Source organism: Protopterus annectens, chromosome 11.part0, assembly GCF_019279795.1.
Source record: "Protopterus annectens isolate FY-2018-M chromosome 11.part0, PAN1.0, whole genome shotgun sequence".
NCBI lineage: Eukaryota > Metazoa > Chordata > Ceratodontiformes > Protopteridae > Protopterus > Protopterus annectens.
In genome coordinates this window covers 674,285,218-674,305,348 of record NC_056745.1, presented here as the reverse complement: position 1 = coordinate 674,305,348, position 20,131 = coordinate 674,285,218, and the positions used below count along the sequence as shown (strand labels likewise).

General features: G+C 40.8%; 1 protein-coding gene across 1 annotated transcript in view; it reads left to right on the top strand.

The window, feature by feature from the left end:
- Window positions 1–20,131, top strand: part of LRP6 (LDL receptor related protein 6) — a 2,645,333-nt gene that overhangs the window by 2,423,831 nt on the left and 201,371 nt on the right. The window contains exon 21 of the mRNA XM_044088131.1: window positions 14,660–14,796. Coding sequence (XP_043944066.1) covers window positions 14,660–14,796 — 137 coding nt within the window. The remainder of the gene's footprint in view (window positions 1–14,659; window positions 14,797–20,131) is intronic.

Genomic DNA, 20,131 nt, shown 5'->3' with positions numbered 1-20,131 from the left:
CTGCAGATAAGGACGGCAAGGCCATGGAGAGATGGGGGAAAAGATTTTTCTCTTCTACCCTAGCATTTAGGGCTACAAATTACCAATCCCACATGGCCAGGTACTCTCTGGCCCTTCTAGACAAAGCCTCCAAAGAGCTTAATGAGATGCCTGACTTTGCTGCTAAATCATCCCAGTCTTCCTTGCTCGCCCTTATCTCTCAAGTGAACAAGCACTCCCTCAGGTGTGCATATGATGTGGCCGAGCCCTCAACCAGGTCATCTGCATCTGTACTCAGAAGGTATTTTTGGCTGTGGCTGCAGCCTCTCCCTGATGACTTGAGCCAAGCTCCTGGATACCCCCTTGGACAATTCGTCCCTGTTTGGTGTGAAGGTGTTGGATCTTTTCAAATCTCTCCAGCAAAAAGGGAAAGAGCTCCAAAACCTCAAACACCTCCTTGTATTTCCAATCCCAAAGTTCCAGAGAAACTTCCTAGCTAAGACACAGTTTATAAGGACAGAATCAAGGCTTTCTGCCCCCACCATGTCCAAAAGGCCACCCAGAAAACAATCTCTCCAGCCAAGGACTTCTTAGGCCTCTGGCCAGAGGCCTCCCTTTCCAGGCAGGGCAGCAGCATCTGACTGCCTGCCACCCTACCTCCCACCTCCTCCTACCAACACTCCCTTGTCCATCTGTGTCTCTCACTGTCTCCCGGTATGGTCTCTAATAACAGACAAATGGGTCTTGTCCATCCTAAAGGAAGGATACTTTATGACTTGGATATCTCCATCTGCAAGACTAGCTATTCCAACCCCTCCCAAATCCCAATGGTCCCTCCTACTACAGGTCGTAAACAGCCTTTTTCTCCAGGGCACCATAGAACCAGACCCCCCCCCCCCCCATGCTCAAGGGAAAGGTTTCTACTCAAGAAGCTTTCTTGTGCCTAGAAAGGAAGGACCATGGAAACCCATCATAGACCTCTTCCGCCTCAACTTTTTCTTAAAGGTTCCCTCTTTCAGGATGCTCACCTTACCCACTCTTTTTCCCCTCATTCTGCCTCAGGCCTTCATGGTAACCCTAGACATAAAAGTGGCTTACCTACACATCCCTATAAAGCTTTTCTCCAGGAAATACCTCCGATTCTCTGCAGGCTCCTCTCACTTCAGTTCTGTGCATTGCCTTTTGGGCTCTCCACCGCACCAAGGGTTTTCTCAAAGTGCCTCACCCCAGTCATTGCCTACTGCAGGACAAGGGGAATACAAATATTCCCATACCTAGATGACCTTACTCATTCAAGCAGCAGACAGACCAGCCCTCCTGGCTCATGCCAAGGATCTTCAGCACTTGCTGCAGTCTCTATGATTTCTGATAAATTATCCAAAATTCCAACTCCATCCTACATAGGACATTATCTTCCTGGGATGCAGGATCAGGACAGACATCAGCATGGCCTTCCTTCCAGAGAAAAACAGTGTTATCCATTTCCCACCACTTTCAAGCTGCCCTCCATTCAACAGCCCTGACTGTGAGGGATTTCCTAAGACTCCTGGGGTACATGGCAGCTACTATCCCCATGTTGCCCCTAGCAAGGTTACATATGAGAGAGTTCCAGTGGTACCTGCACTCTGTGTGGACTCAACACTCACATCCTCTGGAGTTCAGGGTGCCTCTCCTCCCTTGTCTTCACCAGGAATTAAGATGGTGGCTGGCCCAAGTTGCCCAGAATCCAGCCATGCCCCTGCAAATGCCCTCCCTTTTCCAGATCATGCATACAGATGCCTCAGACCTGGGCTGGGGGGGCAACTCTGAGCCCAAAGACAGTGCAAGGTTTGTGGACAGACACAGATGCACATCAACATCGAGGAAATGACAGCAATACTCCTAGCCCTGCAGGCCTCCCTACCTTGCCTCCAGCAGGGCCTCCTAAAATTCTTCACAGACAACACCACAGTCATGTGGTACTTAAGCAAGGAGGGACAAAGTCCTACCTCCAATGCAGACTAGCTCCACAGGTATGGGATCTGGCTATCTCAGGGAATTTCCCTCCAGGCAGCCTACATTCCCTCCCAGCACAACTCTCAGGCAGAGTCCCTAAGCAGAACCACCTCAGACAGCCACAAATGGATGCTGTCAAGAGAGATGTTCCTAGATCTGGTCCACAAGTGGGGTATCCCTCAGATATACCTGTTCCCCTCCTCCATAAACAGGCAACTCCAGAGCTTCTGCTCTAAAACTCACGACCCAAAGGCAATGCAAACAGATGCCTTCTCAATGGCATGGAAGGGGAAGTTCCTGTATGCCTTCCCCCTTTCCCTCTGATACAGAAGGTCCTACTGAAAATTCAGCAGGACTCACCAAAAATCTTGCTGGTGACTCCCTGTTGGCCAAGGCAGCACTGGTTCCCTCTACTTCATCATCTGTCCAAGGGCAATCACCACAAGCTACCCCTTTCAGTGGACCTACTCACACAGCGCAAGGAGATACAGATACACCCACAGTGGCAGTCTCGGCACCTCTCTCTGTTGCGGATATGAATCTGATTCCCTTCAGAAACCTGTACAACAAGGACGTGCTTTCAGTCCTGCAGGAGGCCAGGAAACCAAACACAGGAAAATCTTATCTTTCCAAATGGAAAAGGTTTTCCTTCTGGTGTCACAAAAGACAGATTGAGCCGCTGGACAGCAAAGTGCCTCTGATTCTGTCCTACCTGTGTGAACTCCTGAAGACAGGCTTATCTTACTCTTTAAAAGAACACCTGTCTGCCATCTCTGCCTGCCTGCCTGTGGAACCTCCGCTGGCTTCCAGATTACCAGCCAAACTCTTCCGGAAGGGGGTTCTGCTCCAAAGACCTCCCAGGAAACCATCCCCTCCTCCCTGGGATCTTAATTATGTGCTAGAAAAACTCACATTGCCACCCTTTGAACTGGCTGATAAGGCCGCCTTAAAGTTTTGCACATAGAAAACAGTCCTGCTAGTAGCTTTGACATCAACCAGGAGGGTCTTAGAGCTTCAAGCACTTATGGCTACTCTGCATTTCCAGGTTTTCCATTTGGACAGGATCACCCTGAGGATAAACCCGTCCTTCACCCCCAAGGTGGTCAACAACCTTTCCTTAAATCAGGCTAACCACCTTGCCTACCTTTTTCCCTAACCCGCAGGGAGATGGTGCGAGAGTCCTTCACTCCCTGGATGTCCACAGGCAACTCTGATTCTCTTTGCATAAAACTAAACCTTTCCGCAGATCAGACCAACTGTTTGTCTCCTTTCACCCCAGGGCTCTGGGGAAAGCAGTGGGAAAACAGACCATTTCGACCTGGATAGCTGAGGCTATTTCCTTTTGCTGCTCACACCACGGCAAGACTCATTCAGGCAATGTCAAGGCCCACTACACTAGAGCAATGGCCTCTTCCGGGGCCTTTTTCAAAGGCCTGGACACTAACTCCATTCTGGAGGCAGCCACCTGGTCCTCTGTGCACACTTTCACCAGACATTACAAACTGGGCAACCATCTCCAGAGCCAGGGCAGGATTTGACAGGGCTATCCTGCATGGGTTCCTGGAGTCCTCTACCAGGCCACCCCATAACCCTTAGTGAGCTTTGGTACTCACCTACTAGTAGAATACTGCAACATTGGAATAGGAGAATATAGGAAAGCTGTGTAAGAACTTACCATTAACATAAGATGTCCTCCTCTTCCATGTTGCAATATTCCTTCCCTCCCACCATCCCCCATTTAACCTTGCACTTGCTCTTGCTCTACATGACTCAGGGACAGGCTGTGTCCCTCAACTGGCTCCATCTGGGGCTTTAATTGATTCTGAGGACTGGTGCATACAGACATCACCTTTATGGCCCATGTACCTGCATCTACGTCAGACGTCCGCACCAAGTGGGACTGAAAAAGCTTTGGAAACCTGGCTAGACAAGCTGATCGGAAGAAGGATAAACCCACTAGTAGAATACTGCAACATGGAAGAGAAGGACATCTGGTTATGGTAAGTTCTTACACAACTTTCCTGACAGCCACCTGACTATCCAGTGGATGACACTAGGGTTTATACCTAATTCCACGAGTTCGCCTACAATGCCCAAGTTTGGTATTATAGCAAATGCCTTGGCCAGGTAAAGGTAGGCAGTATGCACTGATTTGCCTTTGTCCATTGTTTTGGTGAATTGAAACATTCGGCCAAGGGACCCCCTTCAATGAAATGTTGCAGTATACACAAGTCACTAAATAATATATATATATATATATATATATATATATATATATATATATATATATATATATATATTCATATCCTTCAGAAAATACATTCTAGCACAAATCCTGTTATTCTAGTAACTTTCTATGTTAAAAAGAACAATATTTAAAAGCTATCCCTGTCATACCTCTCAACTGTCCAGATTTTCACAGAATTTTTGTTACATTTCTTGAAATTGTACAAATGACAGTAAGAAACTGGTGTGGGGGGGGTGGCTTGCAGTGACTCCAAGTAGAGAAAAACCCAAATGTGGCTTGTCCATTCAGCAGTGTGATAATGACTTCTACTTATTTGAGTAACAGTGACAGCTGCTGTGAGTTTTATCTGAAAAGTGATAATGACTCTGTGCTATATTGTAACTGCACTTATTGTTAATGTGATAATGACCTGTATTTCATTACTGCAAAGTTATGCATGCTCAGACACAGGTGATAATTGCTGCATGTAACCTGTTGCTGCATGTAACCTGTTATGAGTCATTGTCATCAGTAAGGAGAACACCTGAGTAATTCAGTAAAGTAGTATAACACTAAGATATTACTGAGCCCTTCCTCCCACCTAAATTCCACACAACTGACAAAGCCAAGAAAAATGCCCAAAATATATGGTGGCTCCGTGCTGGTAGTAGTCAACAAGTAATAACCTTTATCTCATTCAGGCAACTACCGAGTATGATCAGAAATGCAATAAGACAAGCAAAAATGTCAACCTTATCTGGCTGATCCTTCTAAGAATTAATCCAAACATATAGTAATTCATGGTCTCACCTAACCATCCCTCTGGTTACAATAAGACACGGAGGTAAAAAAGGCAGAAATGTTGTCCAAAATATCTGGTTGAGCAATGGCAACATTTAGAGAACAAACAAAGGTCAGACCTAAAATTTGCATGAAAACCATGGACATTTCGTGTTGTGTTTGAGACCCGAAACTGTTTCATCATATGAGATTAATTTACATCAATTCACAAAGATATGAACCACGTTACTATAGTGGATACTTGCATCTGTATCTTACTGGTGAAAATACAGATAAATTAAGGAAAGGACCTGGGATTGGGGTCTTTTATTAAAATACATCTTACAAGAACAAGCACATAATAAACCATATACCAAAAGAAAGTCTGCATAAGGCAGTATCCAAGGAGTAGAGACAAATAGAACAATATTCTGTAAAGGAAGCGAACTAGACAAATAGCAATCCTCATTTACAGACTTTAAAACTAAGAAAAATAAAGTACTACTTAGTGCCCATCCTTGCTTAATGCCTCTACAAATTTGAATTGGTTCCCCAAAATAACCATTATCATGCATCTAACCCAACTGTTATATTTTCCCAATAAAAATAGGTCAACAATATTGTAACATTTAAGAACATGCCATAACATAGTATGAGGAATAGAATCATATGTTTTTTTCCACATCATAAGAAACAAGTATTACTTTATGATCTAAACTTATACTCTATATTATTTCTCTAAATAATAAGAAATCCACCTAATATCCATTCATTTCAGACATGTAAGAGAACAGTTAGTATTCATATAAAATTCCGTCTATATCAGAAGATGAGTTTTCTTCTGTAGAGACTGGCTTTAATAAACCCTGCCCATCCTGAGCAGGTAAGGGAGGTATATGCCACAAACAGTACAACTTCTTGAAAGGGGTTTTGCATAACAGGCCTGTAAGAAAACTGCTGGGCCCTCCTTGGGATACTAATTTTGTGTAATAGAGAAACTAATATGTGCTCCATTTGGCTGACTTGAGGTTCTTAACTTGAAAAATAGTTTTACTGATTGCTCTGACCTCTGCAAGAAGGGTATCCGAGTTGCAAACTCATACAGTGAGTCAACCCTGCCCCATTTTACTTTACATACGGACAATGTTTCTTTGAGATGTAATCCTTCTTTTATGCCTTAAGTGATATCCAAGTGTACTTTAAGCCTTCTGTCTCCCAGCATTCTCTATTGAACCTAAAGTGGAGAAAGGATACGCTATACTATGGATGCCCACAGACAACTTGGGAACTGTCTAGGCAAAACTAAATCTTTCAGAATCTCCGGATCAATTGTTTATTTCTTGTTAAGGTAAGAATGGACAGCCTGCTGGAGTTAATAGCCTTATCTGCAAGGCCATGGAGTGAGTCATCATGGACATTATCAAGAAAGATGTAGGTAATCTCCAAACACTTGACACTACTCGGTTTGGATTTATCAAAGGGAGATTATGCCTGTTAAACCTAGTGGACTTCTTTGGGACAGTCACCAAGGCCCTGGATGAGGGGAAATCTGTGTATACAACATACCTAGGCTTAGCCAAGGCTTTTGACAATATCCCCTACGCGCAGGCATCGACAAACTCACTTAGCTAGGTGTCAACCCTTGTATTGTTACATGGGTCACTAACTGGCTCACTGATGGAATTCATAGTCAAAATAGGGGAGTCCACATCCAACAGCAGACCTGTAACCAGTGGTAATAAACAGGGATCAGTCCTGGGACCTCTACTGTTTAGAATCTATTTCTCCAAAGTACAAGCAAAAACCAAAGGTCTGTGGCTGACAAAGTTTGCTGATAACTGCAAACTAGGAGCGGTGATAGAATCTACAAATGATGTCAACATCATACAAGAGGGCCTTACAACAAAAGATTGCTGCTAAAGTCATGGCCTTAAACTCAATGCAAAAAAATGTATTATCCCTTTATGTAACAGCAATGTTCCTGCTAACTACCACATCAGTAGCAACACCCTAAGTACACACTCAGTGGTGAGAGACCTAGGCACTCAGGTTGACTGCAACCTTAACTTTGATCACCATGTCTCCACAGTGGTAAGAAGGGCATTCTATGTTGCATATCTCATAAGGACATTGCCTCCAGAAAAGAAGTTATAACCTCTCTGTACTCTTCCTCATCAGGCCAATAATTAAGTACAACACCCCTTTTGGTATGTACCTTTCCAAGCACCTGCAGCAGTCTGAGAGACCACAAAGGTTCCTCGCAAGGAAAATTCAAGATCTTCAGCATCTGTCTTATGTGGATCATCTGAAATTACTGTCACTTTATTTTGTTTTATATAGACTACTCAGAGGCGATCTCTGCCTTGCATGTAAGGTAATCTATGACCCTGCTTTACTGGAAATGTTGCATATCTGGAAGTCAAATGGTACAGGGGTTACTCTCTCTAAAGACCTTAACCTGGTTATGTGACATTAAAAGAACCCGCTGGAGGGACAGATTTGTTTCCCAGAGGTTACCACACCTTTAGAATAGACTCCCACTTCATGTCAAACAGAGGATTTCATTTGGCCCTCTTCCAATGCAATCTGGAAGAATGAATGGGTAACCATAAATTCACCCTGGGGGTCCACCTGTGTATCTCTTGGACAAGGGCATTAAGTGGTGATCGTAGAAATATGAGTAGAACTTGGTTATCATTTGAAGAGATGTAGGCCATAAGTGTGCTGCTCGTTTGTGACTATTTTATGTGAATACGGTCTACCCATCCCCCAACACACACACACTGTAGAAGATGCAGCCCCCCCCCCCCCAGTGTTCCTCCTCTTCTTCAGCCATGCTGTTGAACCTTTTCTTAGTTTCAGTGAGATTACCTGATGGTGTTTAAGACCCCCCCCCCCCAATCCTTCCACTTAAGTTCTTAGACTGCCAAGCAGACATAAATCTGGACTTTACTGAGAGCTGTTAGAACTTATTAAAAATTCCAGGAATGTATCACATTCTTGTCTATTGGAAGATAGCTACACTTAACACCTCCAACTCACATGTCAGCATGATGTTAACCACATCAAAGCATTTTTTTAATAGAACAAATTCTAAATAAAACTCAAAAAATGAAAATAAGCTCTGCTACTTAAGGCTTCTGATTTCACAGTGGCCTTCGCAATAAAGATGTAGGTAATAACAAAATAAGAAAATTAAAAGGAGTATTCATTGCAGTTTTTGAACTAATGCCAAAACAGCTGTCATACAACTGCATGTCTTATTCTTGCCAAAAAACAATTTAAGTGGGGGTGGGAGGCATTTACTCCCAGCACAAACGTTTTGCTGATAATGTGTTTTCATAGAATTCTCCACAGTGAGTCCCTTCTAACTCTCCCAATTCTTCATTATTAATAAAAATCTCAGAATATCAGTTGTGCTGCATGCAGGATTCAATTTATTATTTTTTGGCCTAGTTAAAATTTGTCAGAGTACACTTCTCAAGTCTCAGGACCAATCTTTAGGGTTAGAACCTGCCAAACAGCTAGAGACATTAGGTCAGTCTTCCTGAATAACACAGCCTATTACCCACTCAGTGGTGACTACAGTAATCAACTTCTCTTTAGTTTACTACTACTTTCCACTGTGAAGGCAATGCCAAGCAGGAGCGACCTTAGGTCAGCTGGTGCCCTAGGCAAAAAGGCTCCATGGCGCCCCCCACCAGACTACCCGGTGCCCCCATCCTGGTCTACCTACTCAAATAAATACTGGAAAAGTGCCCCTACTAGAGTGGTGCCCTAGGCAGCCGTCTAATTGGCCTATGCCTAAGGCCGGCTATGATGCCAAGTTCATATTTGCAGCTACGATATATATATATATATATATATATTTATAGATATATAGATATATATATATATATATATATATATATATATATATATATATACTCTCTCACCTTAAGCCTATTTTGAGTGATCCTCAAGTCTAGTATTCTCCACTACAGAGTGCACAACTCTCAAAAGAAAAAGTTTTTTCATAACTATTAGCTCCATGACTGTGCATCTATTCTCTGCATCCTTCTGCGCATCACATGAAAGTAAAATGCAAAGCACTACATTTTGTTTGTAATACGAATGTCAGCTGCTGTACGTACACATGCATACAGATTTGCACGTATATTTCACATTTATGTCTTTTATTATAAATATTGCTTGATGCACCAAGGCAGTGGTGGAAACTGGTCCATTTGGATCAGTCCATTACCCCAGTTAATTAAAAGTCTGTCCAAACACACACTTGAGACTTTTCTTTAACTAAAAAGGCGACAGCATAACATTTTACATTTGGCTGCTGTCTGTTTAAAGAGAGTTCATAAATCTAAAGCAGAACAGATGCCAAGTTATTGTCTGTCTAAAAAGTTAGCCTTACCAATCACAAGCACCTGGAAGTGAAAAGAAGTCATGTTCTAACCAACCGGGTGTTCTAGAAAGAGCACCATTCTGTAACACTCGTGTGTCTATATTCAAGAAGTACTTTTTTGGAGGGGGAGGCAGCCTTAGATGACGACAGTACAACATTAGATGAGGGGGAAAAAAGAATAAAATCAATGCTTACATTCCCACAGAAGTTCTCTCAGACACGCACACACACTGCAACTTGACAGAAGTCCTCTACTCTCAAATGTCTTCTGTTCTGCAAGGGTGAAAATAAATACACCCAGTACATGTTAAGGCTCAAAAACTCTTAGTACTGTACAACCTTATACACTCTTCAAAAGGGTGTAACGAAACTATAATTGTGCAAGGCAAAACAACACCTGCAGAAGATGCAACAAGTTACTGCTGGCCACTGTAAAATGTATATACTCAAAGTTGTTCAAGAGCTACAACCGAAACCCGGTAGAGAATAGCTGTACTGATCAAACAAGCTGGACAGAAAAATACAGACAGCACTATTAAAAAGCAGTTTCATCCAAAGACTTCCAAATAAGGCATTCCTTAAGTGAACAGTAGGAAATAAAAACAGTAATGCTCAAGTCCCACGACTAAGCATGTTGGAGAGGGGCACATACACTGACATTAACTGGAGTCTAGAAAGACTCCAGTGTAAATTAATCTATAAATGAACAGGCAGACGTTATGTGGTAGCACATAATGCAAGGAGTGATGTACTATTGCAGTGTAAACCCAAATTAAACATTCCACTATTAGCAGTCATTCCCAAAACATTGCACAGTCTATCTCCAGGCCTAAAGAAATACTCCAACATGGAGACATCGGAACAGCCAATTCAGCAGCAGCAGTCTATAAAACCGATACGATTTGTAACATTTAGTGAACAACAAACCTGCTCAAAACCAATAACTTCACTCTCCTCACTTACCCGCATACGGACCTCTTAAGTTGTGAAATGACTATGACCACCACCAACTGTCATGTAGATCTTAAGGAAGTTATTAGGTGTCCCGTAAGCATCTGTCAAGTCCTGCGGTTTTGAGTTCAGGCCGCGAGTGTCCACCACCATCGGCTCAGTCATCCTGTTATTTAATATACTTTCTACCCGCAAGACACTTATGCTGAATACTACGTGCATGACAACATTTCTATGAAGCATGAGCAGGTTTAGCTATTCCCTGTATGTCTCTATTTGCTTCATTGTGTAAAAAGGCTTATTTTGTAGAGAGATGTTTCGGTTTGATATGGTTATTTTTGAAGAAGCTTCTTTCACCAATGGATTTGTGAAAGCTTGGTCTGTGGCGAGTGAGACCGTATTGCTTTTATCACTGATTCGTTGAGAACTATGGCAACATCTTCGGTTCCAGCATAATCAGCAGCAATGCATACAGTGCTTCAGAACAGGCGTAAATAATACAAGGATAGCAGACTAGTAGGAAATTGTTTCCATGCTTCAAATACACAACCCACCACAGCAGTTACTATCACTAGTTACAGGTTTAGTTGCTCCAGGCCTGGGAAGGGGGGAAAAAAAGATAGCTTACCAGAAGGTAAAAAAAGGCAGGTCTTGGGCCAAGTTGAACGGGAACTCCTTGTAGTGCCTATCTGGCGATCCGTGCAATCCGTGAGTGCTGAAATAAAATAGAGGGATCCAGTAGCAGGTAAAATTTCCAAATAATTTCAGGAGGAAAGGAAATACCTGCTGCTGGACCCTCTATTTATTTGGGGAAAACAAAAGAAAATTAGGTTGGGGTGGAGGTGTTACACAAGTGGTAGCATGGATTGCAAGAGTCTGACTGGCTGCCACCACTTGCTTTATCAACAACTTTTGCAGCGGACTTTCTACTACAACTTTAATGTGACCTTAATGGTAAAAACACACTGAATCATAACTATATAAGGTAAATTATAAGTTCAGTTACGATTTCAGCGTGTTTTACATTAAGCTGAACTACAAAACTGCAGTACATTTTCCCTCACTTGTGGAAGACACTCAGGGGAACAGCTTTCAATTTGTATCTTCTCATGGCATGCCCGCATATAAGCATAGAGGTGTCATGAGAAGGTACTCGGGGTTAATGAGTTAAAGGTCTGCATCCAGAATAGTCTCTCCCTGTTACTTGAGCCCCCCTCTTCATCATCGCTCTCCACTTTGAATTACAGTTTTCTGAGTGTGCTTATGTATAGGAGCCTTAACTCTGTTGCTCTGAAGTATCCAATCAACTAGCGTAATTCCAGTCTGCTCTGTGCCATTCGAAGAATAAGCTTATCCCACTTGACTGTTGCAGTCTTCCCCTCCCAGATAAGATCCTTCAGCTCTTTATTAATTGCTGTCCACAAATTCTCATCTAGTTGATAAAAAAATATGCCTGACCTGTGTTTAAGATTAAAGGGACTAAAAACATTTTAACTGTTTGTATCTTACTATCATTATCCATATAACAGAGCTTCTGTTTTCTCTGTTTTTGTATTCTATTTTGTTTAGCCTTTTCCCACATCTTTACCTGCCGCACAGGTATCATTTTGTACCGATTTTAGGTAAAACTGATATTATAAACAAGGAAAACAGAGAACACCCCCATTGCAGAATATGACTCCGGACTAATAACCACCTTTGATGGGAACTCCAATACAATCAAAAAGATTTTTTTAAAAGAATGGAAGAACTTTTCCAAGATCTCTGATTTGGAAGGTATTTTTGATAAGGAGCTCACTTGCACATACCAAAAAGGTAAAACAATTAAGAACATTGTAGAAAACAGGTTTGCAACCAAAGGTGGGGATATGTTGAACAGAGCCACAAAGAAAGGTTTGTTCAAATGTGGTAGATGTAGGTATTGTGCATACTTAACACGTAGTGACCATATATTTTTGCAAGCTAGAAAAAGGAAATTGTTTTTGGACATCTTTGCAAATTGTGAAACAAAAGGCATCATTTACATTGCAACCTGTAAAAAATGTGGGTCTTTTTATATAGGTAAAAGTGAGAGGAAACTCAGACAAAGAATCTATGAACACCTATATGATATCAGGGTTAAAAATGACACGAATGCATTATACAAACACTCGGTAAAATGTGGGTCTCAGAATTTTGAATTCTTTGTCTTAGATGTTGTACCTACCAACCCAAGAGGTGGCATGTGGGAAACCCAGATTGAGTATAGAGAGTTGTATTGGCAGGTGGTTTTAGATGCTGGAAAAAGTCCTGGGCTTAATGAAACGCTCTCAATTGCACCTGTATTAAAACTAAGGGCTGCAAAACTTTAGTTAGTGTTTTTAAGTTTGTTTTAAAGGTTATTTTCCTTGTCTATATTAATAAATTATATTAACGTCACTATTTATGCAATGTATAATTTATTACACACTCTTAATAGTATTTCCACATCTTTAAATATTTTTAAATCATTTTAAATATTTATATTTTATTACTTCAATTTATTCCCATAAGAATCTGGTTATCTCAAGTTAGCCACTAGATGGTGCTATTTAGCTGCTGTTATTCACTATTTTACATATGAAAAATGTATTTTTTATGGTTTGGTCTTATGTATTTTATATGATTGATTATGGATTTATATATTTATTATGTATTTTAACAGGTATTTAAACAAAGCTAGTATGCACAAACATTAGTTATTAACTCTTTTAATAGGTTAATGAACATTCACTTGCTTTCCACTGATTTTTACATCATTGAAATGTTTTTATTGGACAATTAATTTATTTGGAGGGAGTTCTGGGATATATATATATATATATATATATAGGTTTAATTATTAAGGATGTGTGTATTGACAAAGTTGAAGACGAAAATGTTGTATGAGCGTTATATTGCTTGCTGTGTACTGTTGATTAAAGTACTCTCTTCGTACCGTAAGGATTGGATTTATTTGCGCTTGTGGACTGTGGTGGTTGTTTTTTAGTGGTTCTAAATATAATGAAAATAACAAAGGAGAGAGAGGATAACCGTGCCTGGTTCCTCTGCTCAGGCTGAGATTATCAGAGAGGACCCTACCCACTTTAATTTTTGCCTCTGATTGCTCATATATCCTCCTAATCATTATCAAATTTTTTATTGCAGATTTGACTGTCAGGTTTGTCTGGTATGACAGTTTTATTACCACATCAAAGGACAGCTATTTGGGTAGTGGTGTGGTTTTGCATGTTGCAACAGTGAGAGTAAATGGAATCCAAAATTTTGGGGGTAGAATTTAGAGTATACATGTTGTTGGGAAGTATAGTTATTTCTTTCGTTATTTATAATGAGAAATTTAAATCTGTTACAGAGCCATTTTTAGCTTACTTGCATTGGGCTAAGTATTTTAAACTAATTTTATGTACTGAATTGCTTTTTCATTAGCCTTTTTGGATGTTAGGGGTAGTCTAGGAGCTGTTATTTTGGCATAACATTTTAGTCATTGTATTGCTTAAGATGTAATGTTTTGTTAATATGTGAAAATTTGTGAAAATTGTTGAGTATCATTACTGAATGAGTGAGACAGAATGACAGCAAAGGAGATGTTTTGTGGACTGAATTTTAGTATACAGTCCATTTGTGCTTGCATAATAGTGTCAGTCCTTGTAGTGACTTGAAGTCATTGAGTTACTGCAAGTAACTCTGTTTACGAATATGTGAAGAAATTGTAGGCCAACTGCTATTTCATATTGAGTTAAGACAGGGTTGCTGCTGTGATGTCTCTGGTCCATTGGAGGGATGTAGCGAACAGTCTAGGATTGCCTGATTGTGTTTAGTCTGACTGATATTGGAATGGAGTCTGAGGCTTTAAGTGGTGCTTTTATGAGTGGAAGTGAACAGGTGTATCTTTGATAGTTGTATAGGCTGAAACAGTATTTGGTTAAGTGAAAACCAATGCACAGAAAAGTTGCACTTGATGGTGAATATGCATTACTTAGTATTCAGATTTCAGACTTTGTTTTTCAGCATTCCTTAATGTGCTGTTAGTCAAACTGTGGTTAAACCTTGACCCAAATCATGTTGCTTCACATGCATTGAATTTGTAAGGTAACTATGCCTGTTTTTTTTTTTATCCTGCACTCAGAAGGAAGTTCTTTAATGCCTACACTTTAATGGGGGATGTTTCAAAGAACCAAGACTCTTGGCATAGTGTTTCTATACCATTGTTTATGCAAAGCACATCTCCTAAAAAGACTGATTTGGGAGGGGTCCTGCTTTTCTGTTTTGTGTTTACTAATGTATTTTTTTTGCAATGTGCATCTACTTAGGAATGTCTCGTGGAAAGTCTGTGATGAGCTCCCTGAGCATCATGGGTGGAAGTAGTGGACCTCCGTATGACAGAGCTCACGTAACTGGCGCATCTTCCAGCAGTTCATCAAGTACTAAAGGCACTTACTTCCCTCCTGTAAGTTACATAGTTTTCTTTTAACAGTTATCAACAGTATATTTAATTTGTTAAAATTCTATAATGCAGATGTGTTTTTATAAAATCATATCCGTTGAAAGAGTGCATTTGGCAATGTGAAAATTAAAAGTGGTACAAAGTACATATGCATTTCTGAGTTCTGGATACATTGATGAAGGCATATTTTTGGCTGGAGGAGTCACTTGTTAAGAATGTAGAACAAGGAGGAGGATGCAGGGTGTTCAGATGTGTCTGATGCCATGACCTGGAGAAAGGAGAGGGGTGAGCGAGAGAGAGAAAACAAATTGTTACAGTTGCTGAGTTAACCATACAGATATGGGGTCTGGATATTTCCTTGCGACAGTAGCTGACATACTGCATCCAGTCTCCTCCTTAAACGTAAGGAGAATTCATAAAACTGAGGAGAGGTGTTAGACATAAAGAACACTCAAACATTCCCTGATGTACTAGCTGTCCATGGCAAGGGTGAAACTAGTGATAATATGGTTTATCCACATATACTTAAATTGACACAGACCTTAGAGCTTTAGCTTCACTTGGATAGTTGCAAGTATGCATTTAGCTGTATGATAGTTACCATCTGTCAGGGAAGGGAACCGAAATAATTACCGGTTCAAAAATATTTGTGCTTCTGCATCCACATGCCAGCAAAGCACCAAATGATGTGTACGGTCATGTAAAATAAAGTGAGAGATTTCTATTTGGGTATTCATTTCAGTTTCATTCTACCTGTAAGTTTTAGAAACCCTAGATTTAAAGGATGCTTATCCATCATCACATTTCTGTAGCACTACATTTCAAATGTATCTTGAGGTTTTCTGTGTCTGGCTCAAACCTTCATTTCTTTGCATTACCCTTTGTGTTATCCACATCTCCAAGGGTATTCAGAAAATGTTTATCTCCAGAGATAGCCTACTGAAGACTGTAAGCTTTTAACATCTTCCTTATTTTAGAAGACTTGCTTGTTTTTGCAGAGCCTTTTTAAGGTATCTGGAATCTCATTTGAGTGAGAGAGCTACTCAGACTGGGGTTTCAGGAGAACATTTTTAAGTCTCACTTGACTCCTTACATCATCGTTTTCCTGTGGTGTCTCCTAGATACCTCAGTTCAGAGTTTTTCCTTCATAGGTAAAAGTAGATCTATATCTAGATCTCTTCTTGAGATTTCCCCTCAGACAAAAGCCTCCACATTGGAATTTCTTAGGATGCCAGGCATCCATAAGTCTGATTCCTTTATCCAGAATCCACATGAGCAAAAAGCTCAGTGGTACTGAAGGTCAGTATGGTCCTAACATCAACATCCTCTGATATTCCAGATTCTTGTGTTGAAATTTGCAAAAGGGGAACTCTCCTGATTCATTGACCATTTTTATCCTGAATCCAGGTCTCTCTCTTTCCTATTTAGATCCAGCAAAATGTGTAACTACAGATGCCTCAAACTTTGCATGGGAAGTGGTGTCTAACTTGCAGGGTCTATGGAACAGTAAAGATTATATACCAAAACCAGTAAATGTAAAAGAGATGCCAGTAATAAATGCTCTCAACTCTTGTCAGTCATGTTTGGTCCCCAGTGGTTGCAGACAACACAGCAGTGAGAAACCAGATCTTACTGTCTGTGCAGACTACCCATAGTAGTCTGGGATATAGCTTCTCAACACAATATCACTCTACAGGTGTATTACATCCTGGGAGAGTAACATTTTGTGGCAGACAAGTTGAGCCACAGAAATGAAAATTGAATCTGAGCGTCTTCCAGGAATTGAGGACTGATGGGGGGAATAGCTCATATAGACCTTTTAACATCCATTCGCAGCAAACAACTGGCAAAATTGTGCTTCAGCCTCCATGCAAGAAGGCACGGAAAGCAGATGCATTTTTGTTTCCTAGGATAGGAATGTTTCCTGTATGCTTTTCCATCCTTTTCAATAAATATCCAGGATCATTGTGAAGATTCAGAAGATCATTGTGGTGACTCCTGTCTGGCTCAGGCAGCATTGGTTCTCTCTTGGAAATGGTTAAGGGCATTTACCACAAGCTTTCTCTCAGACTGGACCTATTCACAGAAGAAAGAGGTGTTTGATACACCTCAACTTGAAACAGTATCAACTATTTCTCTTGGTAATCAAGTTTTTATACCTTCTGTGGTCCATTTGTCTGAGGACATGCAGCAGCAGTTAAATAAGGCAAAGGAAGCTTCTATCAAGAAAGTGTATATTAAAAAAATGGAAACTATTTTCTGGTTAATACAACAAGAGCTATGACCCTTTTAAGGTTAGTAGTTCTCTGATTCTGCAATATTTGTGTATGTTGTTCTCATCAGGCATTTCTTACTCTTCTGTCAAGGTTCATTTGTCTGCCATTCCTGCATGTCTGCCCATGGATTATCACATTAGAATGTTTTTGAAAGGGCTGTTAATTGCCAAGCCTCCTAAAAATAGGTAGCTCTTCTGTAGAATCTCAATTTGTGTTTGAAAATGTAACTTTTGCTCCATTTGAACCAGTTCATTAAGCTGATTTGATTGAAATTAACATGAAAATCAGTTTTGCTGCAAGAAGAGTGTCTGAGTTGCAAGCTCTTATGGTGGGTCAGCTTTTTCTTGTCTCCCACAAAGATAGGGTTTCCTTGAGAACTAATCCTGCTTTTATGTCTAAAGTGGTGGTGAAATGTATGTTGAGCCAATGTATTCATATCCCTGTCTTCTTTCCAGATGTTAAAAACGAGAGAGGGAAGGATGTCCACAGACAACTCTGATACTGTCTTGACAGAACTAAAACTTTTAGAAACTCTGATCAGTTATTTATTTCTTATGAATTAAAACAAAGTGGACCATTTTTTATGAAGGTAAAAAAAGAGCAAACTGTGTCAAAGCAGACAATATCCAAATGGTTGTTTAGTAACCTTTTGTTACACTCACCACAGTAAGGCATTTCCAGATAGGGTTAAAATTCAGTCTCACAGGGCCTTGACGTCATCTATGGCTTTTTGGAAAGGTCTGAATTTTAGAAGTGTTCTAGAAACAGCAACTTGGTTCATTGTACATACCTTTACAAAGCACAAGTCACATCCCTTCTCCAGGTCTAGAATAGGCTTTGCTGGGGCAATTCATGGGCTTCTGGACCCTCAGCCTCCTTCCAGTCAGCATGAGCTATGGTGGTCTACCCATATAACTGAGGCTTAGTACAGATGTGCAGTAAAAGTTACCATAACAGTAGATGTTAGAATGTTCACTGCTACGAACTTTATTTTTGTACATTTTTGTTATCAGGGTAAGGACATTAATTTTTAATTAGCCATTATCAGTTGCCAAGAAAACCCTGAAAGGCTTGCCAACCAAACAGTTCTGCTTGAGTCTAGGAAGGGTAAAAGTTACCCTTAAGCTTTGGAAGCTGTCTGGCTGTTGCATCCTATGCAGGATATGATGTAACCCATATAGCTAAAACTACTGCAGCAGTGATCATTTGAACTGATACGTTTACTTGTACAGGTGTACTTTACTTCTTTGTTCATTTTAAAAATAAGTAGCAGACGGCTTTACTTGTTTGAAGGAACATTTATGTTGTTTAGTAGAGCAAAAGTTCCTAATGAACTGTCATTTAATGAACTGTCATTTTATTTCTTCTAGTCTGTATTTTCCATTTGGACCAATTTTCAAGAAGTTGCTAAATACATTTTTTGGTTGGTCATCTTTCCAATGACTTCAGATCCTCCATTTCCCTTAGGCTGTTTCCCTGCCTGGGCGCATTGCATTGGGGTTCACCCCAACATAACCCTACACCAGACAGTGATCATGTAGGTATCAGGTTGTACAGTCAGCCTCCCTACTGCCATCCCCCACACAACAAAGAAAAGGAGCAGAGAGGTTGGGGTTGTTATGCTGTGACTAAGCTTTGGTTCCTTTCAAATGGCCTGGTCTGTACATGATGATGTCACTTGGTATTAGAGGTGACTTCCAACAGTTAAATGTGGTCTAGAAGTGTTCTCAGTCCAACCATAAGCTGGGAAGCTATCCCAAAACTTCCCACATGTTGGCCTCTGGCCACCATTCTGCATGTTCATCTGCACTGTTATGCATGGAATGGCCAACCCTAAAAACATGTTACTTCATCCAGTCCTCTGAGGAACACTGAACAGGCAGAGTCTCATCATTCCACTTTCCTTTCTATCTGCTCCTGCAGCCACTTAAGGCAGTAATTGAACTCTGGTAACCTCAGTTATATTAAATGTGGTTTCCCTCTATGCCATTGAAGCTGGCTGAGTAGTACATTTCTTTGTGTTCATTATCTTTTGGTGACAAAATATGGAGAAAACTGGTGCAGTAGATTTAGAATGTTTGACTGAGTTTCACTTATTTTCAGATTGTTTTATGTGTCTGTAAAGAAACAGTGGGTATCTTTGAAGATAAATTATTGATGATTTACTACCCTTTTTTCATATTACAGAAACTGTAATTTGTTTAGTCCATATGCTTACATAGCCTTATTTTAAAACTAGATGTTTCACTGTTGCAGTCATTACATTTGTGTAATCTGCTGGCAGGTTGCCCTCAGTCGGCCTGAATTCCAAAGTCTTGGGTCCTGCGTCAGTTGCTGTCTTCTCTTCCATGACGTCAGGTCATCAGGGGTATAAAACATGCAGCAGACGCCATTTTCTTTAGTCTTTCTTGCCACGCGGTGCCCGAAGCAGAAGCATTTCGCAAGTGCCGGTCAGCCGACTACTGAAATATTCGAGTTTGAGTTTCTGAACCAAAGTCTTCACTAAAGCCAAGTACCCTGTTGGGGAAACTTTTTTCTTGCTTTTTACCGATGTCAGAAAAAGTTAATTGTATTACTTTTGGGAAGCAAATACTTCATAAGGACTTCCATTTATTCTGTATTCCTTGCCTAGGCCCTGATCACAACGTGCCTGGCTGTCGGTTTTGTGCTAGATTTAACCAACGCACTATTAAGTGACGGTATATTTTTGCATCAAAGTATTTTGGAAACAGATTTAACTACCCAGGAATGTCGTCTGATAGCAATCAGACTACTGGAGTACATAAAAAACGCAAAGAAAAGGACAGAGAAAGGCAGTTGAGATCCAAAACCGACGATGAGGCTTCTCCTAAGCCAGTCGCCGGTACTCAGTGAGGCGCCTTCACAGCCCCTGATACCCACTACCTTCGAGTCACAGGCCTCTACCGACACCCATGTGGAGTCTGGCATGCCGTAAGATGCTCGAGGTATTGGCCGACGGATGTATCTCCCTCGGATGGGTCCGGAGCCACTGAGCAGGCACCGGCTTCTGAGGGTGTATTCAGACCTCAACATTTGTACAT